Raw genomic sequence first — 13859 nt, forward strand, 5'->3', positions numbered from 1 at the left:
ATCTGCTACTGTAAAGTCTGCCTCTCACTCTGCATTAGACTGAAGAGTAAGTTAGGTGTTTTCTGAGGGACATCAGATAGATTTCCCTGTTTCTAAATACTTTTCCCACTACCTCAAATTCTACAACTTGGTAATAGCTATTTTGAAACTTGGAGCCTTGAAGACTTGTTTTTCAAAAATCCCTTATTAAAATTCAACTACCACACCAGGTGGGTGGGTAGGTGGGTCCTGATTTAAACTTAGTTCCCTTAACATTAACCCATCATGCTTACCAAACACATTTTTCACATTCTAGGTTTTCCTGTACCTTTATTTATGCTGTTCTTCCAGAGGTAATGTTAAATTGAACAGAAATTATAAATATAACATTACCCTATATTTTCATACAGTCTCTCATTTGATATCCAAATCCAAGCCTATTTGCTTCTTTTAAGAATAATTTATTTTCCTCCAATATAAGAAGAAAAACAAGTTTATTATAGACAATTTGAAACAGGCAGAAAGATAGGAAGAAGAAAAAATATCAATCATAGGGCTACCACATAAAGAACAATCATCGTTAAAGTGTGGTCATGCTCTTTCTTTAAATCTTAGTTTAGGTCCCGTTTTCTTTAACTTTCTCCCCCGGGTCTTCTATATCCTGTTTGTATCACTCATTTTAACATATCATGCACTTACTGTATGGTTAGTTAACTTGGTTGTATGTCTTATGTTTCCAACTAGATGGTTCAATCTTCGAAGGTTGAAACCATGAGTTATGCTTCTTAATTTATCCCAAAACACTTGGTACATTGATACAGTTATTTGATGACTGATTTAACCTAAATGAATACAATTTCACAGAAAATATGAAATAGGCCAAGTCATGAAAATTAAAGCTTTCAGGTAATGTAGCTTAGTGACTATAGCTTTCTGTTCCTGGACTCTTAAAAGTCTATTTAATTGGCCTCTTCATGTACACCAAAACCGAATAAGCAGGAAACTGAAAGCCAGGATTTACTCGAAGATTTTCTATATAAGGCATGATGTAAGAGAGAGAGAGATGTGACAGAGTGAAAAGAGAAGAATAAAGAGAATAAAAGAATATATAGAGAATATAGTCTCAAAAGTGAAGAAAAGGATAGAGAGAAGAGTATATATAGTCTGGTGCTCAATCCAGTATGTGATTTGCCTCCAGCACCGTGTACAGGATCCCATCCACTTGTTCTGAGTCATACCCGATCTCACGAAGCTCCAAGTGAGGGAGAACAGAAGTAAGGAGATAGCTGACGTGGATACGCAGCCGCGTAAGTTTTGCCAAAACCCTGTAATGATGGAGTGAAGGGGCAGAAGAGATGACATAAAGTCATTAGCCAACAGAATAAAATGAAGCCCCTTAAAAACGGGCCTACATTTCTCAACAATTATGTTTCCATTAGCTGGAAAGAAAGAAGAAAGCACAATGCCACCAAGTGCAGGGAGATTGGCTGCAGCTTCTAAGTAATTACTCAATCCTTGGTGGCCTATGAATTAAGGCTTCCTCTCTCATCTATGACCAGTAAACTGGGCATCCTAAGGGATGCTACCCATTAGCACTCAGAAGCTAATAACTAAACCCTAGTAATTAACCTTTCTAGGTCATCTCCCTCTGGGGTCCGGTAGGAGACCTGGGCCTTCTGTAGCACTTCCAGGTGTGTCTCTGTCTCCTTCAGTTTCTTTTTCAATTCTTTCTTTTCCTCTTTAGTTCTTTCCAGTTCAGCTTTCAGAATCTGGAATTCAGCTTGGCGATAACCCATGTGTTTCTTGCTCCAATACAAGCCTTCTGTCTCCTGAGTACTATAGGTTACCAATTCATGTTGGACTTTCTTGAATTCAGAATGCCAGTGATTCCTCTCCTGTTCCAGCTCCTCCACCTGCAACCCAAGAAATAGAAGTTCAATGATCCCCACATATTGCTAAAAACTAAAGAATGCCCAAAATTGTCCCTAATATATTTATCCTGTGATTCCATTGTAGATATTCTTTTCCTTTTGGACCTTTTTAACCCCCAAATATGGGAAAGGCCCATTAGAGTTCACTCAATCTGAAGCATACCATAGAATTATCAAATGACGTAATTTTGTTCAATGGCCTTAGTACATGAAATTATCCAATCAAAAATGCCCCAGTCCCTTGGTTATAATGATCTCTTAATCCTAGTGCTAAGGTGTTGTCCTAACCTTTTGCTGGAACAAATTCCTTTCAGCCACAACACGTTCCAATTTTTCTGTGGTTCTCTTCAGTTCCTCCAGCTCTCTCTGGTTCTTCATCTTTGGTGTATTACGACCTCTGCCCTCCTCACAGCCTCTTCCTTTGTCTGGAATGGCTACAGTAGGGAGTGCAGGCATTGGGTTCCAGGATTCAGTTGCTTTTCTTCTCTCAACAAGCTCCTCTTTGTTAAAAGGGATCAGCTGAATGGGAGCTCCCGAATCTTTAACACCTTTTGCAACACCAACAACAGCTACAAAAGGTCCCTTGTTTACTTCTTCTTTGTTTATACGTGTGCTACCTCTGTTTGATTCTTCTGCTACCAATCTTGGCATCTGATCTTCTAATTCTTCAGGAAGCAGGGTCCTTTGGTGCTGGTCTTGAGCTCCTAAACATAGAGCTGAAACCTCCCTATTCTGAGTTGTATTCTTGCTTGCTTCTGGGTATTCTGGTAAAAGGTATGGTGGTGTACTTCTCTCAGAACTGGAATCCTTGGTGGCCTATGAATTAAGGCTTCCTCTCTCATCTATGACCAGTAAACTGGGCATCCTAAGGGATGCTACCCATTAGCACTCAGAAGCTAATAACTAAACCCTAGTAATTAACCTTTCTAGGTCATCTCCCTCTGGGGTCCGGTAGGAGACCTGGGCCTTCTGTAGCACTTCCAGGTGTGTCTCTGTCTCCTTCAGTTTCTTTTTCAATTCTTTCTTTTCCTCTTTAGTTCTTTCCAGTTCAGCTTTCAGAATCTGGAATTCAGCTTGGCGATAACCCATGTGTTTCTTGCTCCAATACAAGCCTTCTGTCTCCTGAGTACTATAGGTTACCAATTCATGTTGGACTTTCTTGAATTCAGAATGCCAGTGATTCCTCTCCTGTTCCAGCTCCTCCACCTGCAACCCAAGAAATAGAAGTTCAATGATCCCCACATATTGCTAAAAACTAAAGAATGCCCAAAATTGTCCCTAATATATTTATCCTGTGATTCCATTGTAGATATTCTTTTCCTTTTGGACCTTTTTAACCCCCAAATATGGGAAAGGCCCATTAGAGTTCACTCAATCTGAAGCATACCATAGAATTATCAAATGACGTAATTTTGTTCAATGGCCTTAGTACATGAAATTATCCAATCAAAAATGCCCCAGTCCCTTGGTTATAATGATCTCTTAATCCTAGTGCTAAGGTGTTGTCCTAACCTTTTGCTGGAACAAATTCCTTTCAGCCACAACACGTTCCAATTTTTCTGTGGTTCTCTTCAGTTCCTCCAGCTCTCTCTGGTTCTTCATCTTTGGTGTATTACGACCTCTGCCCTCCTCACAGCCTCTTCCTTTGTCTGGAATGGCTACAGTAGGGAGTGCAGGCATTGGGTTCCAGGATTCAGTTGCTTTTCTTCTCTCAACAAGCTCCTCTTTGTTAAAAGGGATCAGCTGAATGGGAGCTCCCGAATCTTTAACACCTTTTGCAACACCAACAACAGCTACAAAAGGTCCCTTGTTTACTTCTTCTTTGTTTATACGTGTGCTACCTCTGTTTGATTCTTCTGCTACCAATCTTGGCATCTGATCTTCTAATTCTTCAGGAAGCAGGGTCCTTTGGTGCTGGTCTTGAGCTCCTAAACATAGAGCTGAAACCTCCCTATTCTGAGTTGTATTCTTGCTTGCTTCTGGGTATTCTGGTAAAAGGTATGGTGGTGTACTTCTCTCAGAACTGGACTTTTCATGGCTGTTTTTTCCTTCTGGGTAGGCAGCAGGTGCTTCTACCCTCTTGTAAGGGCCAGGTATGGGATAATCTAGAGGAGGTGTTGCTATCTCATTCTGGAGCTTTCTTCGTTTCTCCACAGGTTCCTCACCTAGATTCCATCTGCACTTACTGTAAGAAGAGGAAATTAAATTGTAAGGTATCACAAGTGTGCATATATATACATACATACACATTTTTTCAACAAAATGGTTTTGCATGTGCCTTTAAAATGATAATTAAAAAAGTTATTTCTTCCATGAGAGAGATAGAGAAATAGAGAAAGGGATGGGGCAGAGACAAAGAGAGACTTCATGCTGCACTCCATGCCTAGTCTCAGCCATTCAGGATAATGGGAACATACAAGCCTAGTGTGCTCAGGGCAGTCCCAGGACATGAATCCTGGACCTTTTTTTTTTTTTTCCGGAGAGATTTTCGCTATAGGGCGCATGCGCTCGCCAGACAGAGAGACAGAGAGACAGAAAGCAAGAAGTCACCCCCCCAGGGGGGATGGTCACGCCGCAATCCCTTCTCCTCCATTCTCTTCTCGGGATCTTGGGCACGCATGCACACACGCCCGGTATGAGTTTTAAGCCACCAGGTCTGGGACGCAAACTGCGGTCGACGACGTGGGAGTCCAGCGACATAGCCATTACGCTAACTGTTGGTTCCCAACCCTGGACCTTTTGTATGTGGCTCAGTTGTATTACCATGGCACCACCATCTGCCCCTCCTTTTAAAATAATTTGATATTGTTCTATGCATTTTAAAATATTTTTCCTTATTCATAATAGAGCACATGCACACACATGAAAGACAGAGAGAGAGGGTCACACTGGGTTACATCATGTTCCCCATCCACCACCAGTCTTCCAGCCCAATGGATCCCAGGCACTTGTACATTTCATGCACTCCAGGCTAGGGATTCAAATCACAGTTGCCATGTGGGATCCAGCCTTCCTTGAGCAGCTCCTTACTATTGCACCAAAGAGCCAGCCCCAAGCTAAGTATATTCTTATCCTATAAAGCCCCTCCTCAAATCTCCCATATTAAAACTGATTCTAGATGTTAATCACAGATTATTTCAGGTTAGGGATACAACCTTACCCCTCAAGCCTCAATGCTTTTGTTTATGCAATTGACTGAATTAGCAAATAACGTTAAGGTAGAGGTGAAATTGAAAAGTTAAACAGTTCAGGGACCAGCAGTTAGTGTAATGGCTATGTCGCTGGACTGCCATGTAGTTGACCGCGGTTCAAGTCCCGGACCCAGTGACTTAAACTCACGCCAGGCGCATGTGCGTGTGTGCCCAGGATCCCAAGAGGAGAATGGAGGAGAAGGGATTGCGGCGTGGCCATCCCCCCCCAGGGATGTGATTTCTCACTTTCTGTCTCTCGTCTCTCTGGTGAGTGTATGCACCCTAGAGCAAAAACCTCTCCAAAAAAAAAAAAAAAAAAAAAAAAAGTTAAACAGGTCAGCACTTAGATATAACAAGACTAGGTTGACCTTGGTAAGAATTCTAAAAAAGGATCGAAACCAACTTGATTTAGAAGTTTCCTAAATGCAAATAAAAGAAGACAAACAAGGCACACACACACACAATCCTCTAATGTTAGAATGAAATAAAAAAAGTCATGAAAAGCCTAGAAGAAAATGCATAGAGACAGCTCATTGATTTTAAAGTGTCACAAAAACATTCCAGTATCAAAGGTGCATTTTTTATATTGCAACAGAACACCATACAATTCTTTTGCCAACCAACTGGGTTGTGGCTATTGCCCATTATTCACTCATAAAAGTTAATTAAAACATAGGGCCCTAGTCAGAAACAAAGAAAGTCAATCAGCCAATTTAAGTAATTTTTCTTTTTGTGCCAAAAATGTTCTCTCACTCAGGCACAAGAAGACACTCCCTCAGTTCTTCAGGAAAGTCCAGGATGATGACCTTAACTCACCTTCCCTTTATGGCCGCTATTTGCACTAATGGCTGAAGGTACTAACAGAACAACTGGCACCAAAAAAAAAAAAAAATCATAGGCAATTTTACATCATGCAACAGGACAGAAACTCCATTTTGAAATTATTTTATTTTGATTTTTTTTCTTTTTTTGGAGAGGTTTTTGCTATAGGGTGCGTGCGCTCACCAGACAGACAGAGAGAGACAGACAGAAAGTGAGAAATCACCCCCAGGGGGGATGGCCATGCTGCAATCCCTTCTCCTCCATTCTCCTCTCAGGATCTTGGACATGCACACACACGTGCCCGGCGTGAGTTTAAGCTGGGACTCGAACCACAGTCGACTACATGGGAGTTTAGTGGCATAGCCATGATACTAACTTGGTCCTATTTTGATTTTTAAAAATAGTTTTATTTCAATTTTTTATACATTCAATCACATATGTCACTTAGCTTGCAAAGTGAATATTCCAACATGTGTACATTTCTCACCAATCCAGCTTAGAATACTATACACAGTATCTTCAACAGTTAATAACCCATTTCTGTGTCCCATAAATGTCTTGCCTATTTTTCTCCTTAATGTCCTTCCTCAAACTCTCCTCCTTCACTTACTCTCTTCCCATACTGTATCTGGGACTTACAACCAATTTCTATGTTTCTATACCCTCTAGTCATTCGGTTTTGGCTATAGAGTGCAGAGAGTTGGTATATATTAAGTGGAGACATACAATGTCTCTCCTTCATTTTATACATTCAATCACTATACATCACTAAAGCTTCTAAAGTGAATTTACCCAATATAAATACACTTCATACCAGTCCAGTTGAAGATACTATACACATTATCATTAACAGATAGTCATCTATTTCTGTCTCATAAATATCTTGCCCCTAAATTTTTCTCCTTGATTCCTCTCCTCACACTCTCCCCTTTTCTCCCAATCTCTTTCTACACTGTCTCCAGTATCCATAACCATTTTCTATGCTTCTGTATCCTCTAACCTTTTAGTTTCCATCATATAATGTGGACAGTTGGTATATATTAAGTGGAGAATACAATGTCTCTCTTTCATAGACTGGCTCACTTCACTCAGCAATAAATCTTCCATATTTGTCTACTTTCTGTCATGTACCAGGGTCTTAGTTCTCTTTTTTCATGACTGAGTAGTATTCCATAGTGCATATGTACCTCACTTTTTCAATCCATTCATCTCTTCGTAGATATGTGGGTTGATTCCACATCTTAGCAATTATGAATAATGCTGCAATAAACACAAATGTGCACTTTTCTGACTGAGCATTCTCCTATCCTTTGGGTAGATACCCAGAAATGGAACTGCTAGATCATATGGTAGTTATATTTGTAGATCTTTGAGGAACCTTCATATTGTTTTCCACAGTGGCTGGACCAATTTACATTTCCACCAACAGTGTAAGAGAATTCCCCTTTCACCACAGCCTCACAAGCACTTACCTTTTTTTATTTTATTTTGACTGGGGTTAGGTGGTATCTCACTGTGGTTTTGATCTGTATCTCCTTTATGATGAAGGATGTTCAGCATTTTTTTAATATGCTTTTTGGCCATTTGTATGTCTTCCTCAGAGAGTTGTTTATTCAGCTAATTTTCCCATCTTTTAATTGGGTTGATTACTTTTTTAGGGGATAAGTCACTTGAGTTCCCTGTGTAGTCTGGTTATCAGACCCTTATCTGAGGCATAGTTTACAAAAATATTCTCCTGTTTTGAGGGTTGGCACACTAATTACTGTTCTTTTGCTGTGCAGAAATTTCTTAATCTGATGTAATCCCATTTTTCTATTTTTGAGATTACTGCCTGTGCTTTGGAGGTATTAAAGAAGTCTTTGCCTACTCCAGTGTCTCACAGAGTTTCCACAGTGTTTTCCACCAGTAATTTTATAGTTTGAGGCCTTAGGATTAGATCTTTGATCCACTTTAAGTTGATTTTGTTAATGGTGAGAGATAGGGGCCCAGGTTCATCTTTCTTCAGGTAGATACCCAGTTTTTCTAGCACCATTTGTTAAGAGGTTTTCTTTTTCACACTGGATTAACTGGTACCCTTTCTCAAAAATCAGTTGGCTGTATGTTTTGGCATTTATTTCTGAGGTCTCTATTCTGAGGAACCCCATTTTTATCCTTATAACTATTCTTCCCTTTCTCTGAGTGATCAGAAATTTCAAGGTAAAAATCAAATTTTGAGGGTTTTTTTCCTTTCTTATTTCATTTGTTAAAGGGGATGTGCCCCGGTTGTTGAGAGGCAAAGAGAGAGGGAAGGAGAGAAAGTATCCCCATAGGGGTTGGCCATACTGCAATCTCTCCTATATTTCTCCTTTAAGGATTTTGGGCACACACAAACACATGTGCCTGCATTTCTCAGGCTATGGGGTCTAGGGCTGAACCACATAGTTGGCCATATGAGATCCAGACACCTTAACCACCACGCCACTGGCTGGTCCTCTAATTTTTATTGAGAGTTAGGCATGTTATTAGCCACCTCATAGTATCTCAAGGCCATACATATTTCTCTGTAATTTCTGAGAACATATATGTACATCTTCTCAGATCTTAGTTTCTCATAATGATCTACATGTTCTTCAGAAATAAAACTGGTCTGTTATGTTAATAGATCTTGCTGTGTTAGCCTTAAGTGAAAAGCAAAAGGATTTAGGGGTTATATAAGAACAAAAGTATTGGGGTCAGCAGATGGCATAGTGGTTACATCGTTGCGCTCCCACATGACTGACTGCGGTTCAAGTTCTGGACCCAGTAGCTTGAAAATCAGGCTGTGTGCATGTGTGCCCAAGATCTGAGAGGTGAATGGAGAAGGGATTATGGTATGGCCATCTCCCTGGGGGGGGGTCTCACTTTCCCTCTCACTCTCACTGTCTCTCTCCCTAGCAATTGCACATGCCCTAAGGCAAAAAACGTCTAAACACACACAAAAAAAGAAAAACAGTATCCCTCTTTAAACACATGCACTATAGATAATCCTTTTAGCTGTGTTCTTGAGGAAGACAGTAAAACAATCAGTTGGCAGTGTAAAGGTACATAATATTAATTAGCAACATTAAAGTCTTATGAAAGACAATTAAAATAATATTATTTGACTTCTCTCTATTTTCCCACCTCTAAGGATTTTGTCCTTAATCACCTTCTCTTTATTCCTTAATCTATTCTCTTTGGTAATTTCATACAACTTGGCTGTATTCTCTGGGCAGTAAGTCCCATATTATCCCAAGTCCTGACCTCCAGTAATGAATTTCCAGCTGCCTGCCACTCCTTTCTTCCTGGAAGTCCCACTTGGTATCTCAAATTTAGTATGTATAAAACCAACCTTTTTTTTTTCACCTTCAAACTTGCTCCCTCTCTTATGTTTCCTATTTGTGTTATACTAGTAGCAAATTGTCAGTAATTTAAAAAAGTTTATATAATAATTTACGTATTTGTGGGGTATGTGTGATTTTTAAATACATGTATACAATGTGTAATGGTAAAATCAAGATGGTAAATATATCCATCATCTCAAATATTTATCATTACTTTGTGTTGTGGACATTCAAAGTCCTCTCTTTTAGCTATTTTTTAAGAGAGTTAATTAATTAATTAATTAATTAATTTTAATTTGACCAGAGAGAGAGAAAGTGACAAAGCAAGGCTCCAGGGATCTGGGACTCGAACCATGTTCGGCCATGTGGGAATCCGGTGCCCTTAACCACCACACCACCTGCCAGACCAGATTTTAAGAGAGATTTTTTGGTTTAGGGACATGTGCTCACCAGAGAGACAGAAAGCAATAAATCATCCCCCAGGGAAGATGGCCATACTTCAATCCTTTTTTTTTCCATTCTCTTCTCAGGATTTTGGGCATGCCCGCACACACCTGATGGGAGTTTTAAGCCAGATTCTGGGATTAGAACCACAGTTAACTACGTGGGAGTCCACCGACATAACCATTATGCCATCTGCTGGTCCCCCTTTTAGATATTTTGAAACATATACTGAATTCTCACCAACTTTCATTATTCTACTGTTATATTTTTATACAGTATTTTCATACACTATCAATACTCAAGTTCAAGCTCTTATTACCTCTCCTGGAGAATGGCTTCCCGTGTCTCCAATCTCCCCTTCTCTCACATCCAGATCATCAATTGCTATATTAAATCTTTCTAAAGATTTGCTCTGATTATGCTATTTTTTATTTGAAATCTTTATTCACTGCTCCTTACAACATAAAAGCTCAAATGTCTTAGTTTGGCATTCAAACTTTCCCATACCAAAACAAAGGAAACATTTACTGAACACTTACTCTGGGCTACTATTAAGTAGTTAACATGTATTGTCTCATCTACTTCTTCCAATAACCCTGAGGTAGGTAGTATTACCACTGCTGATTTAAGGGCTGATTTAAGGAGATGCACGGGACAAGATTAGTTAACTTTCTCAAAAGCTTTCTCCAGCCCTCCAGTTTTTCAAGATCTTGGGCATACAAGCACTCAACTAAGATGATTCAGATCAACCAGGCTAGGAATCTAAATCTACTGCCAACCATGTGGCTTCCAGCACTGCAGTTTCAAGGCTACTGGCTGGGGCAACAAGTTGGGCCTGTCTTTTTAATTCTGTTGCTCTTTCCAAAGAGCCAACTTTTGGTTTTACTCATTTCCTCTATTGCTTTTCGATTCTCTATTTTGTTCTCTCTGATCTTTATCATTCCCTTCCTTCTGACTTGGGTCCTCTTGCTTCAATAGGTGCTTAAGGTAGACGCTGATAGCTTTCTTCAATTTTAATGTAAGTATTCACAACATATAATATTCCCTCTGAGTACTTCTTTAACTCCAGACCATATGGTATATTACATTCATTTTAATCTTTTCAATATATATTCTAATTTCTTTTGAATGTCTTCTATTACTCATGTCATTTTTGACTGTTTCATTTAATTTCCACATCATGTGAATTTCTCAAATTCCCATCTCTTTTGATTTTTAATTTCATTGTGGGTTGACAATATCCTTTGTAAAATATCAATCTTTTTAAACTAATTGAGGCTTGTTTTCTGACATCTGGTTTCTCCTAGAGAATACTGCATGTGCACTCAAGAAATACAGATATGCATTGTGCTGTTGTTGGGTGTTTTCTGTGCATGTTAGGTGTAGTTGGCTTATAGAATTCAAGTATTCTGTTTCTTTTTTTGATCTTCTCCGTAGTTGTTGTATCTATTATTGAAATTGGTGTATTAAAGTCTCCAACTATAACTGTAAAATTGTCAATTTCTCTCTTTAATTACTGGGTTATCTGAAAAGTCGTAACATATTTTTCTATGTTTTTCTATATAAAAATGCATCATGACTTTTCTGATAACCCAATATCTGCTTTTGCCTCATTTATTTGGGGAGGGGGCTCCGTGGTCAGGTCCATATATGGTTACACCTATATCTTCCTGATGAATTTTATCATTATAAAATGCCTTTCTTTACATCTAGTAACATTTTTTGTTTTAAAATTTATTTTTGTCTGTTATTTGTACAACCACTCTAGCTTACTGTTGCTGTCAGCATGGTATTTTTTTCTGTCCTTTTACTTTTAACTATTTGGATCTCTGAATCTAAAGTATGTCTCCTGTACAGAGCACATTTGGATAGCTTTTGAAAATACAATCTGGTAACACAAGGGCCTTCAAAAAGTTCTGAAAAAATGGAATTAAAGTGCAAATTTATTTTGATGCATAAAATTTTCAAAATCCATGTATACTTTTTTCATAATATGCATTCCCATGAAATTTCTTTTTTGAGACTTTTTGCCATAGGGCACGTGAGCTCGCCAGACAGACAGAGAGAGACAGAGAGACAGAAAGTGAGAAATCACCCCCAGGGAGGATAGCCATGCCGCAATCCCTTCTCTTCCATTCTCCTCTCAGGATCTTGGGTATGCAAGCACACGTACCCGGCGTGAGCTTAAGCTGCCAGGTCCGGGACTCGAACCGCTGTCAACTACATGGGAATCCAGCGACATAGCCATTACGCTAACTGCTGGTCCCCAAATCATGCACTCGCCCAGAGAGACACAGAGAAAAAGAGAGAGAGATGGACTCGATGCCACAATCCTCCAGCCTCCATAGGTTTTTGCCATAGGGCGGGCACCACCACGTCCTCCATGAACTTTTTGAAGGCCTCATATCTATTTTTGGTTATTGTTTAATCTAGTTATATTTAACGTTGTAATATTTATATGGTAGGATTTACCTATGCTATTTAGCTTTTAAATTTCTCTATGTGTCATGGCTTCTTTGTTCCTTTGTTCTCTCTTTACTGATCTTATTTTTATGTTATGTTGATATTTTATAGTGTAACATTTACAAATTAAACAACAGACTGTTATAATTATTACTTTATATATTATAGTTTTAGAGGAAGCTGAGAGAAGCAAGTAAGTACATACTTAATGGAGCTTGTACTAATCTTATTTAATGTTTTCAGTTTTCTTCACTTTTGACTGTGGATCTGAGTTATTATTCTTACTCCAAAGCAGTTTTGCTCCCATCTAACTTCTTTTATGGTGTAATTATAAAATATTTTACACTTGTATATAAACCCAATGATAACATGATATACAAATACATTTATATGTTTATAGACACACACACACACACATATATATATATATAGTTTTATGCAATAATTCTTTTTTAGAGAGAGATTTTTGCTACAGGGCACATGTGCTCACCAGAGAGATAGATAGAAAGTGAGAAATCACCCTCCCAGGGGGTATGGCCATGCTACAACCCTTTCTCCTTCTCCTCAATTCTCTACTTGGGATTTTGGGCACTCACACACACGTGCCACGTGTGAGTTTTAAGCCACCAGGTCCAGCACTAGAATGGCCCTTGACTACATGGGAGTCCAGCAACATAACCATTATGCCATCTGTTGGTCCCTGTAATAATTATTGAAAATGAATCAAGGACAGAAAGAAGAAGAAATATGCCACTATATTGTTCTTTATAATTAATAATACAATTATTTTTACCAGCAGTTTTTTGCTTTTTCAAGTCAGTGCAGGTTATTATCTGGTATCACTTGTTTTCACCCTAAAGAACTCTTTTTCAAAAAAAAATTTTTTTTTGCTATAGGGCACATGAGCTTACGAGAGAGAAAGAGGGGGAGGTGGCAAGGTGAAAAAGCACCCCCTAGGAAGATAGCCACACCGTAATCCCTTTTCCTCCATTCTTCTCAATTTTAGGCATGCACGCCCCCCCTCCCCCAACCCAGTGTGATTTTCATGCCTTCAGGTCTAGGACTTGAACCGTGCAACTGTCCGTGTATAATCCAGTCACCTTAACCTCCATGCTATGGGCTGGTCCCAGCCATTATTTCTTCGAATGTTTTTATACCACTTTTTTTCTTTTTTTGGGGGGACGGGGGGAGAGGTTTTTGCTATATGGTGCATGTGCTCACCAGAAAGACAGAGAGACAGAAAATGAGAAATCATCCCCCGGGGGGGATGGTCATGCCGCAATCCCTTCTCTTCCATTCTCCTCTCAGGATCTTGGGCATGCACGCACACACACCCGGTGTGAGTTTAAGCCATCAGATCCAGGACTCCAACTGCAGTCAACTACATGTGAGTCCAGCAACATAGCCATTATGCCAACTTCTGGTCCCTCTACCACTTTTTCTTTTTATCTCCTTGCTTCCTTGTACTCCTATTATGTATATGTTGGCACACTTAATTATGTTCTACATTTCTCTGAGGCTCTGTTCATTCTTTTTTTTTTCTCTCTGTTCTTCAGATGACACAATCTATAACTGTTCTGCCTGCAAGTTTGCTGATTCTTCTAAATCTAATGTGCTGCCGAGTCCCTTTAGATAATTTATGTCAATTATTGTACCTTTCATCTCCAGAATTTTCATTTGTTTCGTCA

At 39.2% G+C, this 13859-nt stretch overlaps 1 protein-coding gene across 2 annotated transcripts in view; it reads right to left on the bottom strand.

Annotated features, from left to right (window-relative positions):
- Positions 1-456: 456 nt before the first annotated feature.
- Positions 457-13859, bottom strand: part of MORC4 (MORC family CW-type zinc finger 4) — a gene marked incomplete at its 5' end in the record, with an annotated part of 58026 nt that continues 44623 nt past the window's right edge. The window contains 3 exon segments of one of the 2 annotated variants that reach the window (XM_027765750.1): positions 457-1304; positions 2833-3116; positions 3423-4095. In XM_027765750.1, coding sequence (XP_027621551.1) covers positions 1151-1304; positions 2833-3116; positions 3423-4095 — 1111 coding nt within the window. 2 annotated transcript variants of the gene reach the window in all.

The sequence above is a fragment of the Tupaia chinensis genome, unplaced genomic scaffold, assembly GCF_000334495.1.
Source record: "Tupaia chinensis unplaced genomic scaffold, TupChi_1.0 Scaffold139696_1, whole genome shotgun sequence".
Taxonomy (NCBI): Eukaryota; Metazoa; Chordata; class Mammalia; order Scandentia; family Tupaiidae; genus Tupaia; species Tupaia belangeri.